Here is a 27,183-nt window from a genome sequence, read left to right on the forward strand (position 1 = left end):
AAGAAGACTACGTCTGTCAATGAGCGATAGAGAAAAGATGGTAACACAATGTCTTGATTCTGATGGAAAGAAGAAACCACCTTGGGTAGAAACAAGGACTGAGGCCTCGGTGCTACCTTTTCCTGGGGAAGTACCAGGAAAAGTGTTCTTTTGTCAGAAGTCGATTAAACTTCTGTTGTCCAGAGAAGGCCACAAACTGATCAAAATTACTGACCGGATCACCAGGTGAAAATAAGGGGGGAAAAAAAAGCCGGAAAAAAATAAAACGAATGCATCCACCACATTTAGGTATTAGTAAGCTGCAATAGATTACATTTTTGTATTTGGGTTTAATACCGCTTTAAGCCTTTTAAATGTAAGTATCTTATGGCAGGGATATTGGATTCAAATGTATGGAGGTCCGAACACTAAAATTCTCTTCCAGCAGAGGTCCGAATCGCATGTTTGTGCGATGTCCCAGATCCTTTCTATCACAGTCCCCTCATTTTATATCACAATCCCATTCTCACAACAATGTCCTCAGTCCCCTGCACATCAGTAACCCACTTCACATCAGTTTTCCCTTCACATTAGTGTCCACTGCCCCCTTCACATCACCCCCCCCACAGCATTTGCCTCCCTTTATCACCACATCTCCCCGGCCACAGCACTGGCCTACTTTAAATCCCCTTCCCCCACAGCATTGTCCCCCTTTCAGATCTCCCTCCACAGCACTGACCCCCTTCACATCCCCCCACAGGACTACCCCCCCACAGCGCTTGCCCATCCCTTTACATCCCCCCCCCCCCAACACTGCCCCCTTTTACATTACCCCCCACCACACACACAGCACTGCACCCCTACAAATCTACCTCCCTATCAGCACTGCTTCCTTTACATCCCCCCCCCCCCACCCCACTTGCCCTTCTTCACATCCCTCTTCCCCCACAGCGCTGCTACCCTTTCAGATCCCCCTCCCCCACCACAGTAATGTGCTCTGCTCTATTCACATCTGCCACTCCCTTCAAATCCTCCCCCCCATACACATACACACACACACACACACAGCACTGCCGCCTTCACGCCACCCGACCACGGCTATATTCTCTGGCCTACATTACACAGAGCAGAGAGTGGCCGGGAGGCACAGTAGCACTGGATGGAGGGCGTGAGCAGGGGGCTACTGAGGTTAACTTTTCCTATTAACAAGCTGGCGATTGGTTGCTACTGTCCTAGCAACCAATCACCTGCTGGTTAATTTGGTAAGTTAACTCATGCAGCTCCAGCTCCCACACTCCATCCAGTATGGCTGTGCCTCCCGCTCTCTCATTGCTATCCCCTGCCTCCTGCTCTCCGCGCTGCCTGAAAAATGACGTTTCCTAAATGGAGCGGCCATGGGTCCGGATGGGACAGTGGCTTGGTCTGCCTGTCTTATGCTATACGAGTCTCTTACACAAACATTTGATCTTTAAAGATCAATACCCCGTAACAATGTAATGTCATGAACATACGTGATATACTTTTATTCATTTATTTCCTATAATAACAATAACATAACAGAGCAAAAGTTGCTTTTTTTTTTTTTCTTTCTAAAGTCCATTTTAGTCACAGAAAACATTGTTTCCATCAGAAGACGATTCAGAAGAAGAGGCCTCTCATTCTCCTTCCAATCCCCTGGCGGTCATACAAGATATTGAATTTGTTGACAAACTGGTTCATGGTGTTGCATGTCTTGGTGATGGTTCCCAGGTAGGACATCAAGCCCACGTCGTTGCATTGCTGGAAATGAAGAAAAAGACTTAGTCTAGCCATACAAAGAATGATATTTGCAAGTCGTAATGTGAACATCGCTTGTTGACAAAGTTCGGTGTGCGTCTTGTAAATGCTCTGCGATCATCAAAGCAGAGCTCCTGGCTCCTTCAGAAAAATGTAAAAGTCTTTTAACTGCTTGCCGACTGCCGCACGGCTATTTACTGCGGCGGTCAGCCCCTCACAGGCAAAGCGACGTAGGTCTACGTCGCTAGCCTACGCCGCCAGAGGCGCGGTCATGGACCCCCCCCGCGCGTGTGCCCGGCAGACCCGATGTCCGCCGGGCACTCGCTATCTTCCGTTGCACCGGAAGAAAGGCAGGTGGCTAATGTAAACAAAGCCGCCTGTCATTCTTCCCTGTGTAAGAATGGAGATCACACGGTTCTACTATGTAGGACCGTTGATCTCTGTTCTTACACTAGTAGCCACAGCCAATCACAGTTAGAAACACGCCCCTAGGGACACACTTAACCCCTCCCTCTCCAATAAAGTTAACTCCTTCACTGCCAGTGTCATTTTTACAGTAACACTGCATATGTATAGCACTGATTACTGCAGTAATGTCACTGGTAACCCCAAAAGTGTCGAAAATGTCAGTCACGGGTCCGATCTGTCCGCCGCAATGTCGCAGTCCCGCAAAAAAAAAGAAAAAAAAAAACAAAAAAAAAGAAAAAAACGACAAAAATCTTTCCCTTAGTAAAACGCAATAACTTTTGCGCAAACCAATCAAAATACGCTTTTTGCAATTTTTTTTTTACCAAACATATGTAGCAGAAAACAAATTGGCCTAAAATGTTAAAAAATTTTGATTTTTACATTTTTGGGGGGGGGGGGGGGGGGGGGATTTCATATAAAAAAATGTGAAAAATATTGTTATTTTTGCAAAATTGTCGTTCTTTTTTTGTTTATAGCGCATGATCAAAAAATTGCACAGGTGATCAAACACCACCAAAAGAAAGCTCTGTTTGTGGGAAAAAAAGGGCGTCAAATAAGTTTAGGTACAGCGTCGCACGACCGCGCAATTGTCCGTTAAAGTCACGCAGTGCTGAATCGCAAAATAGGCCCTGGTCAGGAAGGGGGGTAAAATCTTCCGGGGCTTAAGTGGTTAATATTAGGGCTCTTACCTGTCCAGGCATCCAGTGGTGTCTTTACCCGAGCTGATTTTTCAATTGGCTCTCGGGTGCTGCCACCGCTATCTTGGCTAAGGAAAACCAGCATTGAAGCCTTGCAGCTTTACAACCAGTTCCCTACTGTGCATTAGGGATCGACCGATATCGTTTGTGAATGGCCCGGCGGCGGGGGCCGAACTTCCAGCTGACTTTGCTGCGACAAAGTCAGCCGGAAGTGGGAGTGGGTACCTCTCTTTGGAGAAAAAAAGAGGGAAAAGGTTTGGGTAAACTCAAATGACATGCAGATTCTGCTAAACAAAAATTTAAACAGAAATTTGCTAAAGCACAGCTAGCCCGCGTGTTATCTGTGCTTTCCCATAATCCTGCAGTTTCTGAAACTGAGAAAGTCTATGGGAAAATGCAGTTAACCCACAAGAAACCCACAGGTTAGCTGCACTTTGCCCAAAGCCCAGCAGGACTGCAGTGGGGCAGTGTAAAGCCCCTCTAAAAAAAAGAAACTGAAGAGCCCATTGAAAAATAATAATTGAAATAAAAAATCAGCTACTGCTGTGACATTCCACTTCAATCCAGAGCTGTCCCCCTGCAGTACTCCACAAGATGTCCTCAATAAAACAAATTAAAGGACCATCAGCATTGTTCCCACATCCTGCCATGTACCTACACATTGCTTTGGAATAATTGGCTCACTGTGTGGCTTCTCCCTCTTCTAGTCTGAACTTTGCTGTACAGGACTGCATGGTGCTGATACCAAGTCCTATTCAGATGCTTACATTTAAATAAAACCCAAAAACATTTTAGGCCCCTTTCACACTTGTCTGACCTGAAAGTCATGCGACTTCAACGCGACTTAAAGCAATGCCTGTGTAATCTTAAGGTCTATGGGCCTCAAGTCGCATCAACGTCAGGCCAAAGTAGTGCAGGGACTACTTTGAAGTCGCACAGATAGGAAAGGTACTCATTGGAAATCATGGGGTACAACTTGTCATGTGACTTTGCAGTCCAAGGTCGCAAGACAAGTCGCACAAGTGTGAAAGGGGCCTTACACTGGGTTCACATATATATGCGGTGCAGGACACAGCATGTGATTCGGATAGGAATCGCACCACATTTCTATTCAAATCAAAAGAGACATCTTGAGCAAATCATTTGTATGGCTCAAATCGCACCACATCCGCTCAAAAAAAAAAAAAAAAAAAAAGTGCAGGACCCTTTTTTTCCCCTGCACTTGAATTGGATCGCATGTGTGCTCAAACCTTTGTGATCCGATCCTGTCAATCGCACTGCGTTTTGCAAACTGTTTTGGAGTGTTGTTAACGTAAAGTAATTGTAAAGTCTCTTTTTTTTTTTTAACCACTTGCCGACCGCCGCCCGACTATATACGGCGGCGGTCAGCCCCTCCCAGGCAAAGTGACGTACCGGTACGTCACTAGCCTGGGAGCCAATAGGGGGCTAGGGGGCTACGAAGCCCGCGCATGTGACCGGCGGACCCGATGTCCGCCGGTCACTCGTGATCGTCGGGTAGAGAGGGAGAAAGGCAGGCGGCTAATGTAAACAAAGCCGCCTGTCATTCTCCCCTGTGTAAAAGCACAGATCACTCGGTCCTGCTATGTAGGACCGTTGATCTGTGCTGTTACACACAGCCACATCCAATGACAGTTAGAAACACGCCCCTAAGGACACACTTAACCCCTCCCTCTCCAATAAAGTTAACCCCTTCCCTCCCAGTGTCATTTTTACAGTAACAGTGCATATGTATAGCACTGTTACTGTAGTAATGTCACTGGTACCCCCAAAAGTGTCAAAAATGTCAGTCAAGGGTCTGATCTGTCTGTCGCAATGTCGCAGTCCCGCAAAAAAAAAAAAAAAAAAAAAAAAAAAAAAAAAATCGCAGATCGCCACCATTACTCGTTAAAAAAAAACAACAAAAATGACAAAAATCTTTCCCTTAGTAAACGCAATAACTTTTGCGCAAACCAATCAAAATACGCCTTTTGTGATTTTTTTTTACCAAACATAGGTAGCAGAAAACAAATTGGCCAAAATTTTTTAAAAATTTCGATTTTTACATTTTCTTTTGGGGGAATTTCATATAAAAAGAATGTGAAAAATATTGTTATTTTTGCAAAATTGTCGCTCTTTTTTTGTTTATAGCGCATGATCAAAAAATCGCACAGGTGATCAAACACCACCAAAAGAAAGCTCCATTTGTGGGAAAAAAAGGACGTCAAATTTGTTTAGGTACAGCGTCGCACGACCGCGCAATTGTCCTTTAAAGTCACGCAGTGCCGAATCGCAAAATACCCCCTGGTCAGGACGGGGGTAAAATCTTCCGGGGTTTAAGTGGTTAAATAACAAACATGTTATGCTTCCCTGCTCTGTGCAGTTGGTTTTGCAGTGTGGCCCCGATCCTCCTCTTCTTGGGTCCCTTTTCTGTGCTCCTGGCCCCTCCCTCCTGTTGAGTTCCCCCACAGCAAGCACCTTGCATTGGGGCACACAAGCCAAGTCACAGCTCCCTGTGTCCATCCAGACACGGAGCTGTGACCTGGCCACGCCCCCTGTCTCCTAATTGGCTGACTAACTTTGATTGACAGCAGCGAGAGCCAATTGTGCCACTCTGCTGTCTTAGCCAATGAGGAGGGAAGTCCAGAGCGGCTCTGACACTCCTGCAACATTGCTGGATAAAGTCGGGCTCAGGTAAGTATTAGGGAAGCTGAGGGGGGCTGCTGCACACAGATGTTTTTTTTATCCTAATGTACAGAATGCAATAAGATAAAAAAAAAAAAACCTTCAGTCTTTACAACTCCTTTATCATTGACGCCCGCAGTGGTTCCCATAAATGCAGAGCGATTCAATGCGGTGCGGGAAACACAGGATTTGATGCATTTCCTGCACTGAATATATGTGAACAGAGCCTAAATGATGTATTAAATATTACAGAGCTGTACTATTTTGTGTCATTTATATTCGGTTTTCAATTCAGCTTTAACCACTTGACATCTGGAAGGTTTTACCCCCTTCATGACCAGCCCATTTTTTGCTGAGTAGCACTGTAAATTTTTCACTGGCAATTGTGCCGTCATGCAACACTGTACCCAAACTAAATTTAGATCATTATTTTTCACACAAATAGAGATTTCTTTTGGCGGTATTTGATCACCTCTGCGTTTTTTTTTTTTTTATTATTATATCAGAAAGTAAAAAACGGAATTTTTGTAAAATCTTACCTGTAAAATTCCTTTCTCTGAGTCCTCCGACAGTCGCCGCCTCTTCATATTCGTCACATATGGGGTATTAGACTTTGCTCCGAAGGAGTAGCTAGGCAACAGAATATGTTAACAATAAAGCTTTAACATATCCCACCCTCAAGGGGTGGTCCCCTCAGTCAATACCCTCCTACTTCCTGCAACCATATCTCAGTTTTAGTGGAATAGCAGTAGAGTATACAATCAAACCCCAAAAGAGGGGCGGGGGCGGCGACTGTCGGAGGACTCAGAGAAAGGAATTTTACAGGTAAGATTTTGCAAAAATTCAGTTTTCTCTTACGTCCTCCGACAGTCGCCGCCTCTTCATATTCGTCACATATGGGGACGTCCCAAAGCAGTGCAAACACGAGGGGTGGGAAACGCATCCGCGCCGAAAGGCAACGCAGTCTCCACATCAAAGAAAGGAACCTTACCAAAGGAAGGAAACCAGCTGGGCAACAGCAAAAATAAGTGCTCAACAGGAGCAACAACCCAGGAAAAGACAAAAAAACCAGGGGATACAAAAGATATCCCAACAGCCAGGAGTCCCCAACAAGGGACCCTAGGGAACAGCCGCACTAAGAACCTTGCGGCCAAAGGAAGCATCCGCCGATGCCTGAACATCTACTCTGTAGAATTTTGTGAAAGTGTGCACGGTCGACCAAGTCGCCGCCTTACACACCTGGGCTACAGAAGCCCCATGACGACAGGCCCAAGACGTACTCAGAGATCTAGTAGAGTGCGCCTTCACAGGCACAGGGGGAACCTTCCCCTGCAAAGCATAGGCCTGTTCAATGGTCTGCCTGATCCATTTGGCGATGGTAGAGGCCGAAGCCGCCATGCCCTTCCGAGGACCCTCTGGAAGAACAAACAAGGAGTCCGTCTTACGAAAAGACTCAGTCGATTTAAGGTAAACCCTTATCGCCCGAACAACATCCAGAGAGTGCAATCTCACCTCCTTTGGATGTTTAGGCTTCGTGCACAACGAAGGCAAGACAATATCCTCATTAAGATGGAATTCCGAAACTCGTTTCGGAAGAAAAGAAGGAATAGGTCGCAAGACCACCTTATCCAAATGAACAACCAGGTACGGAGACTTGCAGGACAAAGCCGCCAGTTCTGACACTCTGCGAGCCGAAGTGATCGCCACCAAAAAGGCGACCTTTTTGGACAACATAGACAACGAGATCTCCCTGATCTGTTCAAAAGGAGCACGTTGTAACACAGATAGAACGAGATTCAAGTCCCAAGGGGGCAAAGGATCCCTCCTAGGAGGAACCAGATGCCGCACACCCTGAATAAAAGTGCCAACCAAGGAGTTGGAAGCCACGGGACGTTGAAACAGAACGGCCAGCGCAGACACCTGACCCTTTATCGTAGCCAGCGCCAAACGCTGATCGACACCCATCTGAAGGAAAGACAGCACACGGGAAACCGAGTACGTGCGGGGTGAAAACCCCCTGCACTCACACCAGGCAAAATAGGCCTTCCAAGTACGGTAATAAACCTTCCCCGAGGAAGACTTCCTCGCGTTGATCAAAGTATGAACGACCTCTGGAGAGAGACCCTTCTCCTTCAGAACCTCGGTCTCAACAGCCAGGCCGTCAAAGCCAGCGACTGTAAAGCAGGATGGTAAATCGGTCCTTGAGACAGTAGATCGTCTCGAAGAGGCAGACGCCAAGGGGCGTCGACCGCCAGATTCACGAGGTCTGCGTACCAGGACCGGCGAGGCCAGTCCGGTGCCACAAGAATCACCGTGCTGCGTTCCGAGTGTAACCTGCGAAGGAACCTGGACAGCAACTGAATCGGTGGAAACGCGTACATCAGCCTGTACTGATGCCACGGGGCCACTAACGCGTCCGACGCGTCTGCCCGAGGGTCGCGCGTCCTTGCCACGAACCTCTTCACCTTGTTGTTGAGGCGAGACGCGAACAGGTCCACATCTGGAAGACCCCACCTCGCGCACAACGTCTGGAAGACAGCCGGATGGAGAGACCATTCCCCCTGATCCAGGGTCTGGCGACTCAGATAGTCCGCCTGCCAGTTCTCCACTCCCGGAATGTGAACCGCCGTTATTGCCGGGACATGAGTCTCGGCCCAAGACAGAATGTCGGCCACTTCTCGAGCCGCTCGGGCACTCCTGGTGCCCCCTTGGTGGTTGATGTAGGCCACCGCCGTGGCATTGTCCGTCTGCACCCGAACCGGGCAACCCTGCAGCCGGTCCGTCCAGCGATGAAGACAGAGCCGTATCGCACGCAATTCCAGAATGTTGATCGGAAGGGAAGACTCCCCCTCCGACCAAGTCCCCTGGGCGGACAGAACGCCCAGAACTCCACCCCAGCCCGACAGGCTGGCATCCGTGGTGATTACCGTCCATGAGATCGGACGAAGCGACTTGCCCCCGGACACCAACGGGGACTGGAGCCACCACAGAAGGTTTTCCCTGGTGCGATGACTCAACGAGATCTGAAGATCCAGAGATTGAGGTCGCCCGTCCAACCTGGACAGGATCTCCGCCTGGAGACCCCGCGTGTGAAACTGCGCGAAAGGAATCGCCTCGAAGGCCGAGACCATCAATCCCAGACATCTCATACACGTCCGCAGAGACGAGTTCGGAACGTCCCTGAGGAACCTGACTTCCTCCTGAAGAGTTCTGAGTATGTCTTCCGGCAGGAAGACCTTCGCCTGCACCGAGTCCAGTATCATTCCCAGATAGGGGAGAGGAACCGACGGACTCAGTGTCGACTTGGGAACATTTATCGTCCAACCAAACTCTTGCAGAGTTTGCATTGTGACAGACAGGTCCTCCTCCAGACCCTGTCTGGTCGCAGACCGAACCAGAATGTCGTCCAGATACCCCAGGACAGAAATGCCCTGGGCCCTCAATAATGCCAGAACCGGTGCAAGCACCTTGGTGAAGACCCGCGGAGCCGAGGCGAGACCAAAGGGCAACGCCACGAACTGGTAGTGATCCTCCGCAATGGCAAATCGAAGGTACCTCTGATGACCCTCGAATATGGGGATGTGAAGGTACGCATCCTTCAAATCGATGGAGGCCATGAATTCCCCCGGAACCAGGGCAGCCACCACCGACCGCAGGGATTCCATGCGGAACTTGCGAACCCGCACAGAGCGGTTCAGAGCCTTCAAGTCCAGAATCGGACGAACCTTGCCCTCCTTTCTGGGCACGGTGAACAGATTGGAATAAAACCCCCGAAACCTGTCCCGATGAGACACCGGAACCACCACTCCCTGAGCCCTCAGGTCCCGCACCGCCAGGTGCAGATCCCGCAGGCGCTCTGGAGACAGTTGAAGATTTGAGGGAAAAAATCTGCTCTCCGGCCGAGAGAGAAACTCGATCTTGTAACCAGATCGAACGATTTCCAGAACCCATCTGTCCCGCACACGGGCCAACCAGGGCTGAATAAAACCGAGCAAGCGTCCCCCCACCCCAAAACTGGGTGAGGGCGCCCCTTCAGGCCGAACTGTTATGGGCTGCAGGTCCGGATTGGCCGGACTTCTGTTTCCCAGACCAGGGCTTCTTCTGAGAGCCTTGGCCTTTGAACGGTTTGCCCTTGTAGTGCGGCCGAAAGGCACGAAAGGGCCCCTGAGGGGGCCGAAAATTTGCATGCTTCTTCCCAGAAGCCCCCTTAGCCTTGGGGAAATGGGGCAAGAGAGTGCTCTTACCCCCGGTGATCCCCTTAATCAACACACCCAGGGACTCCCCAAAAAGGCGAGACCCATCATAAGGCAGATTGGCTAAGGTCTTACGTGAAGATTGGTCCACCGACCAACATTTCAACCAAACCAGGCGGCGAGACAACACCGCCACGCTGTGCACACGTGCAGCCAACGGAATCAGGTCCAGGTCCGCATCACACAGATACATGACACCCTGGTGGATCTGATCCACCATATCCAGGGTCGCCGCTGAGGCCGAATCGGCCACTAGGACGCGCCTAAGCATCTGCGTCCAACTTGCGATCGCCTGGGCCGCCATGAGAGAAGCAAACAGAGCCTTAAGCATAGAACCCGTAACAGAATAAGTATGACGGGCAAGAGACTCCAGTCTCCTATCCGTGGCATCACGGAAAACAGGGGAACCCTCTGCAGGAATCGCAGTGGCTTTGTTCAAAACCGCAATTGCATGATCCACTGGCGGAGGCACACACCACCGTTCATCAGTGGCAGGCGAGAAAGGATAACGCAGCTTAAATTTACTTGGTACCGCAAAAGGCTTGCGCAGATCGCGCCATTGATCCTTAACAGCGCGCTGAAAATCAGCATTGCAGGGAAAAACCTGCGGCGTCCTGCGTTTTCTCTGCGTCCCATAAGCCGCCAAGGCAGCGGGGGGACACACTTCGTCCTGCAAACGCAGCGTTTGCTTAATGGAAGCAATCAACTCATCCATGATTGCAAGCTCTTCAGGCGAGCCAGGGGGAGAATTATCGACCCCCTCAACTTCAGCCTCCACCTCAGACCCCACTAGATCAAGAGAGGAGCGGGACCCCGATAAGGAGGTCCCTGCCAGAACAGCCCCATCACCTTCACCCTCAGAATCAGAGGACAGAGCAACTCTGGGCCGTTTTGTAGATTGAGCAGCCACCAGCATTTGCACCTGGGCAGCAAGGCCAGCCACAATAGTGGCTAAATCCCCCCCTGGGGGGGAACAGCGGTCCCCTGGCTTTCCACCAATACTGTAGGAAATTTGCCCTCCTGAGAATCCATTGCCCCTGTAATGCCAGACAACCAAGGGTTAACTGCCCCTTTGTAGCAAGCGCGGCAAGCGCAGCCCACCGCACCACACTTAAGCACAATGAGACCCCCACAGGGAATATGCAAACTGAACACAGGCAATGGATAGCAAGAACAGAAGGATAAAACCTGAGGAGACCCTCGCTGCTGCTGCTGCCTCGATCGGTGTTCCTGGAAAGAGGAAGTGATGCTGCCAGGGCGCTCTATGTAAGCCTATGGAGGCTACAAGAAAATGGCCGCCATGCATGTAAACCATGCGGCCGGAGCGGGCGCCGGTAAAATGGCGTCGTTTGGCGCCGAAAACGCCGCTCCACAGTGCATTAAAACACACACATTACATCCCAATAGAAGGATACATGTTAGATCGCCGCAGCGATCGCTGTATATGCCCAAACATGCCAAGAAAAAACATGCCCCACAGCACACAGCTTCTCACACTGCCCAGCCTGACACACACAGTGTCATACAGCTCCCCCCCCCCCCTTGCAGCCCACAGCATGCAGCCGAGAGATAGGGAGACAAGCAGCGTGAATAGAGGCAGGTTACACAGTCCCAGACTGACACCCCCCCAGACATACAGGTCCCCACAGAAATACACTTACCTCACATGGCGTGGGGAACCCGCACAGGCGAACAAGCCGCTGCATATGAGGCAGGGAGAGTCGCAATTCAAGACGCACACAATGGAGGTTAAGAAACCGCACAGCGTCCGGTGAGGTAGCCACCTCACCAATCATCCCTGCACCGAACAGGGATGGGTCGTTCACTATGCCAGGAGCGTTACCTGGCTGAACGCTCGATGGCAGACTGGGAAGCCACTGACCCACGACCTGCGACCAGGGGGATCAGCCCGAGACCCAGTCCGCATGATCCTCTTCGTCCGAAGAACTAACTAACGCTGACAAAATAACAGCTAATGAAAGGTAGAGAGAAAAACTCAAACAAAATATTAAAAAGAAGAAAGAGTCTGGGACAGAAAGTCCCAGCACAGAGAGAGCCAGCCACTCCTGACAAGCTAGACATTAAAACTGAGATATGGTTGCAGGAAGTAGGAGGGTATTGACTGAGGGGACCACCCCTTGAGGGTGGGATATGTTAAAGCTTTATTGTTAACATATTCTGTTGCCTAGCTACTCCTTCGGAGCAAAGTCTAATACCCCATATGTGACGAATATGAAGAGGCGGCGACTGTCGGAGGACGTAAGAGAAATTTATTTTTTTTCCCCACTATAAAACATCCAGTATAAAAAGAAGAAAAAAAAAAAAAAATCTTCATAAAATGAAGGCCAAAATGTATTCTGCTACAGGTCTTTGGCAAGAAAAATTCCCAATAGGTGAATATTGATTGATTTGTGTGAAAGTTGAAGCGTCTACAAACTATGGTATATATACTGGAATTTTTATTTATTTATTTTTATACTAGTAATGGCAGTGATCAACGACTTAATAGTGGGACTGCAATATTGTGGCGGACAATCTGGCACTAACTGACCCTTTTTTCTAAACCATTAACACGAATACAGTGATACTGACACTGGCTGAGAAGGGGTTAAACATCTAGGGCAATAAAAGGATTAAATGTGTGCCTAACCATAGTTTATGTGTACATATCGTGGTGCTTTAACCACTTAAGCCCCGGAGGATTTGGCTGCTAAAGGACCAGGGGTTTTTTTGCGATTTTTTACTGCGTGACTTTAACGGACAATTGCGCGGTCGTGCGACGCTGTACCTAAACGAATTTGACGTCCTTTTTTTCCCACAAACAGAGCTTTCTTTTGGTGGTATTTGATCACCTGTGCAATTTTTTGATCACGCGCTATAAACAAAAAAAGAGCGTAAATTTTGCAAAAATAACAATATTTTTCACATTTTTTTATATGAAATTCCCCCCAAAAAAAAGTAAAAATCTAAATTTTTTAACATTTTTCGGCCAATTTGTTTTATGCTACCTATGTTTGGTAAAAAAAAAAAATCGCAAAAAGCGTATTTTGATTGGTTTGCGCAAAAGTTATCGCGTTTACTAACAAAGAGAAAGATTTTTGTCATTTTTGGTGTTTTTTTTTTTAACGCGTAATGGCGGCGATCTGCGATTTTTTTTTCGGTACTGCGACATTGCGGCGGACAGATCGGACCCTTGACTGACATTTTTGACACTTTTGGGGTTACCAGTGACATTACTGCAGTAATCAGTGCTATACATATGCACTGTTACTGCAAAAATGACACTGGCAGGGAAGGGGTTAACTTTATTGGACAGGGAGGGGTTAAGTGTGTCCTAGGGGCGTGCTTTCTACTGTGTAGGGACATTCCTATTGGTGTAAAAGCAAAGATCAACCGTTCTACATAGTAGAACGGACAGATCTTCACTTTTACACAGGGAGAACTGACAGGCAGCTTGTTTACACAAGCTGCTCTGTCTTTCTCCCTTCACAGGAGCGATCGCAGTGTGACTGGCGGACATCGAGTCCGCCGGTCACACGCACTGACTTGCCTGTGAACGAGCCGCGGCGGGCGCGCGCCTCGGCGGGCGCGCGCCCGCCCGCGATAGGCTCGCAAGTCAGTGACAGGCGAGTGACGTACCGATACGTCACTCTGCCTGGCCGGGGCTGACCGCCACAGTATATAGTCGTGCGGCGGTCGGCAACCGGTTAACTAAGGGATGTGCTGGATGTTTTTCCCCTGCTTTGCAAGGAAACAAAATCCATCACATCCTCGCAGACAGGACAGAGCTCTGCCTTGTTTACATAGGCAGAGCTCTGTCCAATGGGTCTCCTTGCCAATTAGCGGGTCTTGGCAGTCATCCATTGGCTGGCACCCACTGATCGGCTTCGGCTGTCACTAATCCATTGCCCCCCCCCCCCCACCCGGAAGTGCAGCATCACGTGTATGTAAGAGCCGGTCCACACTAGTGCGACTTGTCAGGCGACTTGTCAGCCTGACAAGTCGGGCTCCCTCGCGGTCCATTGACAGCTACAGGACCCGTTCTAATAGGAGCGACACAAGTCGCTCCGACTTAGAAAAAGGGTCCTGTACTACTTTGGGGCGACCTCGGAGCGACTTGCATAGACATTCATTATGTGAAGTCCCTGCAAGTCGCTCCAAAGTCGTGGTGCATGGGAATGCACAAGCCCCCCCCCCCCCGAAGTAGTAAGGAGTCGTGTAGCCTCAGTGTGAACAGACTCTAAGTGATTCTAAACAGAGTGGCCTCACTGTAGCAGTAAAGCTGCTATAGGGCGGTCGGCAACTGGATAATCTGATTAAGTGATTTGCACACTTTACATTTAGAAAATAAAAATAGTATTTACACAATAATTATATATATATATATATATATATATATATATATATATATATATATATATATATAAAAGACATGTTCATGTTTGCCAGAGCCAAAAAGTGCATTGGGCTGTGCGGTGAATCTGGAAAGGACCTGCGAAGAAATAATGTCACTTCATTTTTAGACTTACATCATAAAAATCTGTCTTGAATTTGTCTGTGCTGAGTACAGGGAGACAATGACACAAAGCAGAGGCCTCCCGCAGAATCTCATGATTAAAGGGAACCTCTCCTGAGAAAAAGAAAGATTAGAAATGTCATAAATAAACTTTTTAGAAAACTCACAGCAAGTGGCCTAACAGAGACAAATTCCAGTTACCTGCTTCCACCGCTCGAACGTATTCCAGAATGAGACGGACTCGGCTGTGAAGCATCTTAATCGCGCTGTGCTGGGCGATGAGGTGTTCCGCCACTAGAAACAGACAATGGAGCTCATCAAGAAACTGATTTCTGTATTAAGATTAGGGTTCACTCCTGGGCAGGGGGCGCCGCTGTGGGACCTGCACAAATTCCCGCAGCTGCAACCACCCGCACAGCATAAAGGTGGGACCTACGGACGAGTGCCATTAACCCCAAATTAATGGGCTGTTGTGCCCGCGCAAACCGCTGGCCCGCACGTTTGCCCAGGTGTGAACCTAGAGTTGAAGTGGCTGTAAATCTTATAAACAGTGCTGCACCAGATATAAACAGTAGGGAGATATGATGTAAAATACATAAAAAACATTTAAAGTGTCTCGGTGTAATAAAAAATGTTCAAATTAGTGGAATATTTAAAACAATGCTGCGCCAAATAGACTATATTTGGCGCAGCATTGTTTTGAATATTCTAATAATTTGCACATTTTTATTACACCGAGACACTTTAAATTAATGTTTTTTATGTATTTTACATCAAATCTCCCTACTGTTTATATCTGGCGCAGCACTGTTTATAAGGATTTTAAATATTTTTGGTGTGATGATAAAACACGATCAGTGATAGCAACCAGTTTATATATATATATATATATATATATATATATATATGTATTCACATAAGGAGATTGTGCTAATTTTATTTTCGATTTTGTAAAGTGGTTGTAAACCTCAAACATGAAATATAAACAAAACATATCCCTCTATAGTTGTACTTCTCATTCCAGCTTGTTGTACTTCCAGTTTCAAAAGAATATGAAATAATGATTCCCTCCCTATCTGCAGTATTAAAACAGCCTCCACTCCTCTAGGAAGGCTTTTTACAAGATTTTGAAGGCTGTCTCTGGTAATTTGTGCCTATTCAATGAAAACAGTATTTGTGAGGTCAGGTACTGATGTTGGATGAGAAGACCTGGCTTGCAGTTGGTGTTCTGGAGGGTTGAGGTCAGGGCTCCTTGCAGGCCACTTAGATTCCTTCACACTAAACTTAACAACCCATGTCTTTATGGAGCTAAAATTGTACACAGGGCACATTCGTGCTGGAGCAGAAAAGGACCTTCCCCAAACTGTTATCACAAAGTTGGAAGCGCACAATTGTCTAAAACGTCTTTGTATATTGTAGAATTAATACCCTTCTATGGAAAACACCTAAACCTGAGGGGTGTTCACATACTTATGATGATATAGTGTAGGTGTAATGGCCACAAACTTTTGGTCACACAGGGATTGATTTATTAAAATTGGAGAGTACAGAATCTGGTGCAGCTGTGCATTGTAGCCAATCAGCTTCTAACATCAGTTTGTTCAATTAAGCTTTGTCAATAAGCTCCCGGTCACATCAGGCCAGTTTGGCATGTCAAATCAGATTCTACTGCAGGCAACGGCACCGTCCAAATCGGTGTGACGCGGACTTTGCAGCGCTGCACCAATTCCCAAAAGTAGTTCCTGTACTACTTTTGGTGACTTCGGGGGCGATTTCAATAGTTACCTGTGCATGAACCCGCACAGATGTCTCTCAAATCGCCCCTGAAGTCAGACTGAAATGCCGGTTTGGTTTAGCTGAACTCGCATGATTTCAAACCCTCATTCAGTGTAAACCTAGACTAAAACCTGGAAGCTGATTGGTTTCTATGCACACCTGCACCATATTTTGCATGCTCCAATTTTAGTAAATGAAGCACAGTGTAACTTCACCTTGCTTTACTAGCTCACCGCCTATTTATTCCTCACCTGTGGAGTTCTCTCCGCTCCCAGTGGCTGTCATTCGGGCCACATGGTCAACTCCGATTCTTTCGGCTTCCTCTGTTGCCAAAGTGTATGGAAGTTCAGCTAAAAGCATTGTGGCCTGAAAGGAACAGAGGGCAGCTATTTTAAAAAGGCATTTTTTGTTTTCAATATTTTTTATTGCAGTTTACTGCATGATACAAATGTTCAATGATTCTCAAGATTCACATATGAGTTTTACTTTGCTGTATACTTTAGGGCAGCCTTTTTTAACAAGGATGCCTTGAGGCATCTTCAGGGGTGCCTTGAGGCTTCTTCAAGGGGGGCCTTGGCAAAAAGCCTAACAATTGATCAGAAATTGTATACAAGCCGGCAGGTAGATGAAGCCGGCCTTTTAGTTACACAAAGCCACAGGTTTTCATTATGAACCATTACAACCTTCTAGACACCGGCATCCTAACAACCAATGATGTCATCAGTTAAGAAGGAGGATGTTTGTCGCCTCCACAGCATCCTTGTTTGACCATCCTCTGCTCCTCTCCCTCAGCACTGGGGTGACATTAGCTGACTAATGGAGAGAAATTGAGGGAGAAGAGAAACATTGGAATACTAGTCAGTACAAGTGTGCAAAAGTGTATTTGCTTTGGGAAAAAAAAAAAAAATCATCTCCAACGTTGGGTGTCCTACGCGTGGATGATGCTGCATTATGTACAACTATTAGGATAGTTTTTTACATTTTAGAATGGGGTGCCTTGAGATTGTCTATAAATTTTAAAGACATCATAAAAACGTTTGACTATTCAGAGTATCAGCCATCGAGGAAACTAGACTCACCTCGCCATTCACAATATCAATCACAGACTCATAAACACTGACTGGAAGCTGTGAGAGAGGAGAAGGTATTAGGAATATTGAATAATCCAGAGTAAAACAGAAGCGGAATATGGGTAGATTGGTATGCTTACATCTGTGTGCTTTGTCATTGGGTTTAACTTCAGGAAGAGCGGCGACTCAATAATCTCACAAACCTGGGGAAAACAACATTGTTTTATTACAGCGTTCACATGATTCTCACGGTGTTACACCTATTACAAAGAAAAAGATGGACTTAGAACAGGGAACGGTTGCCACATAACCATTGCTAAAGCTCAGATCCCATGACCTCTGCTGGAGGATCACTCACTATAAAAGAGTTCTCCAGATCCTCCACCAAGGAATTGGACACAAGATCTCTACTGGAGGATCACTAGCTTTAAGAGTTCTCCAGATCCTCCATCAAGGAATTGGACACATGACCTCTGTTAGAGGATCACTAGTTTGAAGAGTACTCCAGATCCTCCACCAAGGAATTGGACACATGACCTCTGCTGGAGGATCACTAGTTTGAAGAGTACTCCAGATCCTCCACCAAGGAATTGGACACATGACCTCTGCTGGAGGATCACTAGTTTGAAGAGTACTCCAGATCCTCCACCAAGGAATTGGACACATGACCTCTGCTGGAGGATCACTAGTTTGAAGAGTACTCCAGATCCTCCACCAAGGAATTGGACACATGACCTCTGCTGGAGGATCACTAGCTTTAAGAGTTCTCCAGATCCTCCTCCAAGGAATTGGACACATGACCTCTGCTGGAGGATCACTAATTTGAAGAGTCCTCCAGATCCTCCAAGGAATTGGACAAATGACCTCTGCTGGAGGATCACTCTCACTTGAAGGGTTCTCCATATCCTCCACCAAGGAATTGGACAATGACCTCTGCTGGAGGACCACTCACTTGAGGAGTTCACCAGATCCTCCACCAAGGAATTGGACACATGACCTCTGCTGGAGGATCACTAGCTTGAAGAGTTCTCCATATCCTCCACCAAGGAATTGGACACATGACCTCTGCTGGAGGATCACTAGCTTGAAGAGTTCTCCAGATCCTCCACCAAGGAATTGGACACATGACCTCTGCTGGAGGATCACTAGCTTGAAGAGTTCTCCAGATCCTCCACCAAGGAATTGGACGCATGACCTCTGCTGGAGGATCACTAGCTTGAAGAGTTCTCCAGATTCTCCACCAAGGAATTGGACACATGACCTCTGCTGGAGGATCACTAGTTTGAAGAGTCCTCCAGATCCTCCAAGGAATTGGACACATGACCTCTGCTGGAGGATCACTAGCTTTAAGAGTTCTCCAGATCCTCCAAGGAATTGGACACATGACCTCTGCTGGAGGATCACTAGCTTTAAGAGTTCACCAGATCCTCCACCAAGGAATTGGACACATGACCTCTGCTGGAGGATCACTAGCTTTAAGAGTTCTCCAGATCCTCCACCAAGGAATTGGACACATGACCTCTGCTGGAGGATCACTAGCTTTAAGAGTTCACCAGATCCTCCACCAAGGAGTTGGTCACATAATCTCTTCCTCTGCAGAGCATCTTGGGTGAGCGATATGCAGCAAACATCACCACAGCATGATTGCCATTGCTCAGACTTCAGCAGTGCCACCCACTATCCCCCCCACCGCCTGACCACATCACTAATAAACGTGTTCACAAAAAGGGAAACCAAAGACTACGTTATGTACAATTGCAGGAAAGGGGCTCATTTCAACATCCAGGACTAGAACAATGGGACAGATAGCAGTTCAAATAAAATTAACCCCTTTCCACCGCCGCCTCAAGGCCCTTTAAGAGCTTATAAATGCCGGGAGGCAGGCTTTCGGGTCATGTGACTGGCTATCAGAGCAGTCACATGATCAGAAAGCACCTGATCGCAAGTATGCATCGGGAGCTTTCCAGTTCCTGCCAGTAACTGCGCCGAATGCTTAAGTACTAAAATTGCCCAGTGTTAATGCACGTTTAGACACATTTACAAACATTTAGGCACGTCCGGCATTTTTCATGCTCGAAAGCTCTCGAGTGCGCAAGTGTGTTTTTTTTTTTCCCTGCCTTTAAACTGTAAATGCCTATAGTGTGCATGGATACATAGGCTAACATGGAGGGGTGCAGTGTTTTTGAGCTCAAGTGTGCATAAGGCCTTAGAGTTGTCCCCAGATCAAGAGGTAAAGGTAATCTTATATCAATGCCTGTTACAGGGGCAACTACCTAAGAAGCAAAGTCCCTGACAGGGATTTTTACCCTTCCCCACTTTACCCCTCCCCTCCAAAAAAGTGTATGGCTATACTTACACGATAACATGAATTGTTGACACAGTTTAGACTTTTTTTTGTGCAGACTAATGCTGGCCATACACTAGTCGAAAAATCGTTTGAAAATCTGTCATTTGGTCCGATCGTACGTTTTTCGTCCAGTTAATGGGCAAAAATAGAAAATTGTTTTTAACTTTTCAGAGCCGAAAAATCGAAGTTTTGAAAATCTGCCAACTGAACGATAAATTGGAAGCTTAATTTGTTTCTCGGCCGAACTGTTTGCACTCGGCATATGTGACAAACTGAACAAAAAACGGATTCATTTATGTCCATTGAACGATTTATCGTTCGAAATTCGGTCATTACATGATGGCACCATCGTCTGCACTCATGGCCGATTTTTCCTTTTTCAAAAATGAGTTTGCCCGATATTTCGGCTAGTGTATGGCCAGCTTAACTGATGAATGTTCTGGGAAACGTTTTGAGAAGTTGATTTACTAAAATTGGAGCATGCAAAATCTGGTGCAGCTCTGCACAGAAACCAATCAGCAGCCATGTTTTTTTGTCAAAGCTTAGTTGTACAAGCTGAAGTCAGAAGCTGATTGGCTACTATGCAGAGCTGCACCAGATTCTGAGCGCTTCCGTTTTAGTAAATTCCCCCTTTGTGTTGTAATGCATATTGTTGCAAATATTTCTGACCAAACTGTCTCCATACGACATGCAAGGTACGGACGCAGAAATTAGTTTGCTGCTCTGCCGATATGGCGGCAGCACCGTGACAGCCTACAGCAGTCTGAAATCACACACTTAACACGAAATACGCCGTGTTGTATTAACCACTTAAGCCCTGGAAGATTTTACCCCCTTCCTGACCAGGGGGTATTTTGCGATTCGGCACTGCGTGACTTTAATGGACAATTGCGGGGTCGTGCGACGCTGTACCCAAACAAATTTGACGTCCTTTTTTTCCCAGAAACAGAGATTCCATTTGGTGGTATTTGATCACCTGTGCGAATTTTTGATCATGCGCTATAAACAAAAAAAGAAGAGCGACAATTTTGCTAAAATAACAATATTTTTCACAATTTTGGACAATTTGTTTTCTGCTACATATGTTTGGTAAAAAAAAAAAAATCACAATAAGCGTATTTTGATTGGTTTGCGCAAAAGTTATTGCGTTTACTAACTAAGGGAAAGATTTTTGTAATTTTTGTTGTTTTTTTAACGCGTAATGGCGGCGATCTGCGATTTTTTTTGCGGTACTGCGACATTGCGGCGGACAGATCGGACCCTTGACTGACATTTTTGACACTTTTGGGGGTACCAGTGACATTACTACAGTAATCAGTGCTATACATATGCACTGTTACTGTAAAAATGACACTGGGAGGGAAGGGGTTAACTTTATTGGAGAGGGAGGGGTTAAGTGTGTCCCTAGGGGCGTGCTTCTAACTGTCATTGGATGTGGCTGTGTGTGTAATAGCACAGATCAACGGTCCTACATAGCAGGACCGAGTGATCTGTGTTTTTACACAGGGGAGAGTGACAGGCGGCTTTGTTTACATTAGCCGCCTGCCTTTCTCCCTCTCTGCCCGACGATCGCGAGTGACCGGCGGGCATCGGGTCCGCCGGTCACACGCGCGGGCTTCCTCTGGTACGAGTGGGGGCGGGAGCGCGCCTCCGGCGGCGCGCGCTCGCCCCCTTTTCGCTCCCAGGCTAGTGACGTACCGGTACGTCACTTTGCCTGGGAGGGGCTGACCGCCGCTGTATATAGTCGGGCGGCGGTCGGCAAGTGGTTAATAAACTTTGTTGTACATACTTCACAACAGTGATCAGTGGTGGAATACGGATTTCCCTCCCAGTATGAATTTTAGGCAAAAAAGCAAACCTTCCCCTTTTGGGTAGAGCTTTGCTTTAGGATCTTTGAAGAGAGAAGTCAGTATATGTTTTCTAAATAAAACCCAAATTTGAATAACCATCTAAAAGTAAACCCTGTACCTGTTTGTGGACATGAATGTCGGATGGATCTGGAGGTCCTCCGGTTGTGTACCAGCCCAAGAACTCCATTTCTTTAAACACCTGTTTAACTAATCAGAAAAAAATATAAAAAAAAAAGAAAAAATCAGAAGAGAATTTGTTGGATCATTTAGAGTCTGACTTTCAGAACGTAGTAGAAATACAGTGCTGTGCAAACATTAAAGCAACATGTAAAAGAATGCTGTATAGTGAGGATGCTTTAAAAATAAATGAATAGTTTTTACCCACCCCTTGCATTAAAGTAGAACTACACCCCCTCCCCCCAATCTATTAGAGCCAAGGGAGCTGCCATCTTAGCCTCGATTTGTTTGTTTTTTTTCTGATTAGTTAAACAGGTGGTAGACATGATCTGCAGTTGCCAGGGTGCTGCACATGTGATCAGTAAAAAAAACGGAATTTTTGTAAAATCTTACCTGTAAAATTCCTTTCTCTGAGTCCTCCGACAGTCGCCGCCTCCTCTAAGTCATCACTATTGGGTATTGACTTCCGCTCCGCAGGAGTAGCTACTCCTGCGGAGCGGAAGTCAATACCCAATAGTGATGACTTAGAGGCGGCGACTGTCGGAAGACGTAAGAGAAAAATCCACGGTTCGCAAACCGTTTTGGGGGTGTCATTAAGTTTATACTTACACCCACAGTGGTTTGCAGAGTGCAGTGTGAACTGCCTGCGATTCTGATGCCATGTGGGAACCGTAACAGGAATCGCTGTGGTTCCTGCATCGCACCAGTGTGAACCTAGCCTGAAGAATTGATGCTGTTTTAAAGACAGGGGGGGGGGGGTCACACCAAACACTGATTTGGATTTCTCTTCTGTTCATTTACTTTTCATTTTAATTGATAAAAAAGAAAATTATTAATGCTTTTATTTCTGAAAATATTCTTAATTCACTGCATTTCTTTTACATCTACCTAAAACGTTTGCACAGTATTGTATTTTGCCCAGAGAACATGTGCACACACTGTATGTGGCCCTGGGTTTAAATTTACTTTAATAAGGAATTCCACCCGTACTCCTAAAAACTAAAGATTTATTCCAACACTCTCCCAATCCTATGGTCCCTTCTGCTCCTATCTGCTGTGCCGATAGTCTTCCACTACCCATGTCTGCCAGTGTACTGATCTGTACATTGTAAACTCTATACACAGCCCCAGAGGTTGTGTAGAAGTGCAATGCTGGCAATGGCTAATGGTCACTGACCAATAAGAGTCATTTCTTACTTCAGAAAAAGTAGAAGACAGAAGAAACTCATTGGTCAGCACTGTCTGATGCTGATGACTGATTGTTAACACTATACTGCTCCAGCAGATACTGGAGGAGTGGGAAGGGTGTTGGAAAATAATCTTAATTGTTTTGGCTGTAAAGGTGGAATTACCCCGTTACCCCCTACTGTGAGGTGTCTCTACTCACACTGCTCCTCCTTAGTGTAATAATATTCCTTATTGATGGTGATCTTGTCCTCGGTGTTCTGAGAAAGCAGCTCAAACGAGTTCATGACTTCTATATTTCTTCCCTCCTGTTTCCCAATGAGAGCTCCGATCACTGCAGAGGAGATAAAAAACACGGAGTACAGAGCAGATGACACAGAGGACAGGTAACATAATAAAGGGTCAAAGATAGGAAAACAAAGACACGCCATAAAATCTGGCTGGGGTATATAGCCTGCTGCACCGCCTTATCTTTTGTTGACGCCAACAGAATTCCTGATTGGTACCCTTTTCCAAGGAGTCCTATCTCCCTTTCCATTCCCCATAATATAAAAATAAAAAGTAATCAGACAGGAAATATGGGACCCCCTTGTAATGGAAGCAAATGGCGGTCAAACTGTATATAGATCTCACCCATGGTATCACCAAGAGATACAGGAGTTGATTTACAAAATCTCAGGAGTGCAAAACCTGGTGCAGCTCTGCATAGAAACCAATCAGATTCCAGGTTTCTTTGTTAAAGTTTAATTGAGCAAGCTGAAGTTAAAGAGGCAGTAAACCCTCCTCTTCAACTTGTACCTATAGGTAAGCCTATGATAAGGCTTACCTATTAGGTACTGTAAATATCTCCCAAACTTGTACAGTTTAGGAGATATTTACTTTGCATGCAGCCAGTGACATCACTGGCGCATGCGCTCTGAAGGAATGGCCGCTCATGCCGTTCCTTCAGAGCCCGCGTGCCGTGACCGTCGGCTCCCACGCGCATGCGCGGGAGTGACGTCATCGCGGCTCCGGCCAATCAGATGGTCGGATGCCGCAAACCTGGAAGAAGGGTGACCAAACATGTCACCCATTAGACAGGTGTGTGGGCGGAACGGCGAGGCTTCGTTCTAAGGTAAGTATTGCATAATTAGCTAGTATGCGATGCATACTAGCTTATTATGTGTTTGTCTTTCAGGTGTTCATGTTTTTAAAAAATTTCTGAGGTTTACAACCTCTTTAAAAGGTGAACGGCTACTGTGACGGTACTCACCGTCACTGGGAGTGAAAGACAGATACTTTATGGTTTGGATAACTTCAAATGGGAGAGTAAAATTTATCAACAATATCTCTCAAAAAATATGTGAGGACTATTCCTGTGTTATTCTGAACATGTTCATCGAAAGAGATAATCACATTGGCTTCTGTTCCATGTTCTTTAATGTCACAGACAGGCTTTCCCTGTTGTTTGTGTGTTGAGATGGTGTGTGTTGTATTGCAGGAGCTCGAGGACGGAAAGTCTGCTAGTTAATTGGCTGAAGTTGATTGAATTATTGTCCTCTGTTAGTTGCTGAGTGGAAATAGTATACGGTTTGTGTTGGTTGTTCTTTAGATATGTTAATTCTATTTCTGTATACAATTTCATCTGCATATGATAATGTAATCAGGCAACCCCTGACCTGTGTGTGGTAATCTAATCAGGAGGGGGAGGTTCATGATCTATATGAATTCTGTGTGACTGTTCAATAAAGAGAGATTTTCCAGTACAAGCTAAGTTGTCGGCTAGTTTTGTATGTAGGGTGGCCGGAAAATATGGTGTATATATGTTCAAGACTGTAGGAAGCCGTATACTGACCCGAAGTCCACAAGTACAGTGTGGGTCTGCGGTTCCGTTACAGCTACCATGCACAGCTGCACCAGATTTTGCACTCTCCAGTTTTAGTAAATCAACCCCAGCGGGTAATTCAACATCCCAGTCTTTACCCAAAAAAAGGAAACATTCGTTTTGCATAAACTGATTCTTTAGGTTAGCCAGATATGAGGGAATCTATTTAGGTTTGATATAGGAAAAGGGATCAGGACATCTTAAAACCTGTCTATGAGCTATTTGTTCCCTGATCGGGTGAATGGAGTAGCCATTTTATTTATTAAACATTTATTTATGATTATCAAATATGTTTTTATGATTAAGCAGATATATTGGATGTATAGGTTGTTAGAAGTCATATTGTATAACAGCTGTTGTGTTTAAATGCTGTAAAGATTGCTATCTAGGCCTTTGAAGACCTGTTCCTCCAAAGAGCCAAACTACTGGAAGTAACAAGCCTATGTGAACAGCTATTAGCATATCAATGAATATCATCAGAGACACAGATGAAACTTCAGAGAAAGTCAGACCTATCTTAGGCTATATAAATTGTATTACAAGTCCTTAGCCAGTTAGAGCAATGGTTTTGAAACCAACACTATGTTACTGTATTGCTCTCCAAACAGGTCTTGCTACCTACATGTTTGTAAATTAAATACATCTATTTTTTAACCTGGCTTCAACAGTCAAAATGTTACTGAAACCCATGAGTTTTGGGGTTTTCCCTACACTTCTAAATATATTTAAAGTAGGGATCGACCAATTATTGGCAATGCCAATATATATTGGGGGCCGATATGCACTTTCCCCGATATATCGGAATCGGCCCCTGAGGTGACCGATATTGCCAATATTTCGGGAAAGTGCTGTACTGGAGTGATGCCTGCAGCTAGAGGCATCACCCCGGTACCGGCGTCCATAGCCGACGGTCGGCTGTCTTTTAATGACAACCGATGCGGCTGAGAAGCCGCTCGGCTGTCATTACAAGGAGCGGGAGGGGGGGTGGGGGGGACCTTCCACGGCCTGCCCAGGTCTCCGGTGGGAAGAATGCCCCTTACATTGGTGGTCAGTGGGAAGAATGTCCCTTACATTGGTGATCAGTGGGAAGAATGTCCCTTACATTGGTGGCCAGTGGGAAGAATGACCCTTACATTGGTGGCCAGTGGGAAGAATGACCCTTACATTGGTGGCCAGTGGGAAGAATGTCCCTTACATTGGTGGTCAGTGGGAAGAATGTCCCTTACATTGGTGGCCAGTGGGAAGAATGTCCCTTACATTGGTGGCCAGTGGGAAGAATGTCCCTTACATTGGTGGCCAGTGGGAAGAATGACCCTTACATTGGTGGCCAGTGGGAAGAATGTCCCTTACATTGGTGGTCAGTGGGAAGAATGACCCTTACATTGGTGGCTAGTGGGAAGAATGACCCTTACATTGGTGGCCAGTGGGAAGAATGTCCCTTACATTGGTGGCCAGTGGGAAGAATGTCCCTTACATTGGTGGCCAGTGGGAAGAATGTCCCTTACATTGGTGGCCAGTGGGAAGAATGTCCCTTACATTGGTGGTCAGTGAGAAGAATGCCCCTTACATTGGTGATCAGTGAGAAGAATGTCCCTTACATTGGTGATCAGTGAGAAGAATGCCCCGTACATTGGTGGTCAGTGGGAAGAATGACCCTTACATTGGTGATCAGTGGGAAGAATGCCCCTTACATTGGTGATCAATGGGAAGAATGCTCCTTTACATTGGTGATCAATGGGAAGAATGCTCCTTTACATTGGTGGTCAGTGGGAACAATTGGTGTCATGGCAGTGGCTCTGCCAAGTGGTATTATCCCCAAAGCTATGCAGGCATCATCAGATGGGAAGTAAATTAGCCACAGCTCAAGGAACCCCTTAGCAAACTCTGGAGGAAACCTGGTTCAGAATATCTGCTTTAGACACAGCCTGGAAGGCTCCTAAGATTCAGCCAGCCTTGAAAGAGGCCCAATGCAATCTCTAAGAAATTCAGTGTTTTACCTTGCACTGGGCGGCCTTCTTGCGATCTCATTCGTATCCAGTGATCGGAAATATTTAAGATGACTAGCGGGTGTAACGCTACAGCCACGCTGCCGGTGACTCCCTGCGCCATCACGGTGGGAAGCACTGTAAGGAAACAGACGATGTTAATGACCTCAGTAAGTCTACTCCGTAGAAGCAATGCATATCTAACCACAGACAAGCAATACAGGAATATACAAGTAAAGGTCCTTATATTGGATCCCCTTCCCAGCTGTCCAGGTGCAAAAGCCAAGCAGGGGCTCATCCTCACCCAGAACTGGCAAAGAGAAACAGCTGGCGACACTCTTTTTTTGGGACAAACGGCAGGAAGCCCCGCCTGGGACCATCATATTTTACCCACCATGGTCTTGAAGGTTTAGAAATTGTATTAATGTTCAAAGTGTAAAATCCCATTTACATTTCCACATTGTATATCAATTATTTCTAGCCGACTCCTATTAATCTGAATGATCTTGAAGACTGTAAAACGTACTTTCTGAGGATCCCCACACATTTACTTCCTG

The 27,183-nt window shown here is 46.4% G+C and overlaps 1 protein-coding gene across 1 annotated transcript in view; it reads right to left on the minus strand.

Annotated features, from left to right (window-relative positions):
- Positions 1 to 1,473: 1,473 nt before the first annotated feature.
- COPS6 (COP9 signalosome subunit 6) overlaps positions 1,474 to 27,183 on the minus strand; it is a 32,231-nt gene continuing 6,521 nt past the window's right edge. Inside the window, exons 2-10 of the mRNA XM_082255498.1 lie at positions 26,639 to 26,764; positions 22,980 to 23,111; positions 21,534 to 21,622; positions 17,359 to 17,421; positions 17,228 to 17,275; positions 16,400 to 16,514; positions 14,574 to 14,666; positions 14,386 to 14,486; positions 1,474 to 1,758 (exon numbers count right to left, since the gene is read on the minus strand). Of these exons, the coding sequence (XP_082111624.1) occupies positions 1,618 to 1,758; positions 14,386 to 14,486; positions 14,574 to 14,666; positions 16,400 to 16,514; positions 17,228 to 17,275; positions 17,359 to 17,421; positions 21,534 to 21,622; positions 22,980 to 23,111; positions 26,639 to 26,764 (908 nt within the window). The 3' untranslated portion in view covers positions 1,474 to 1,617. The remainder of the gene's footprint in view (positions 1,759 to 14,385; positions 14,487 to 14,573; positions 14,667 to 16,399; positions 16,515 to 17,227; positions 17,276 to 17,358; positions 17,422 to 21,533; positions 21,623 to 22,979; positions 23,112 to 26,638; positions 26,765 to 27,183) is intronic.

The sequence above is a fragment of the Pelophylax lessonae genome, assembly GCF_965119305.1.
Source record: "Pelophylax lessonae genome assembly, chromosome: 4".
Classification (NCBI taxonomy): Eukaryota; Metazoa; Chordata; class Amphibia; order Anura; family Ranidae; genus Pelophylax; species Pelophylax lessonae.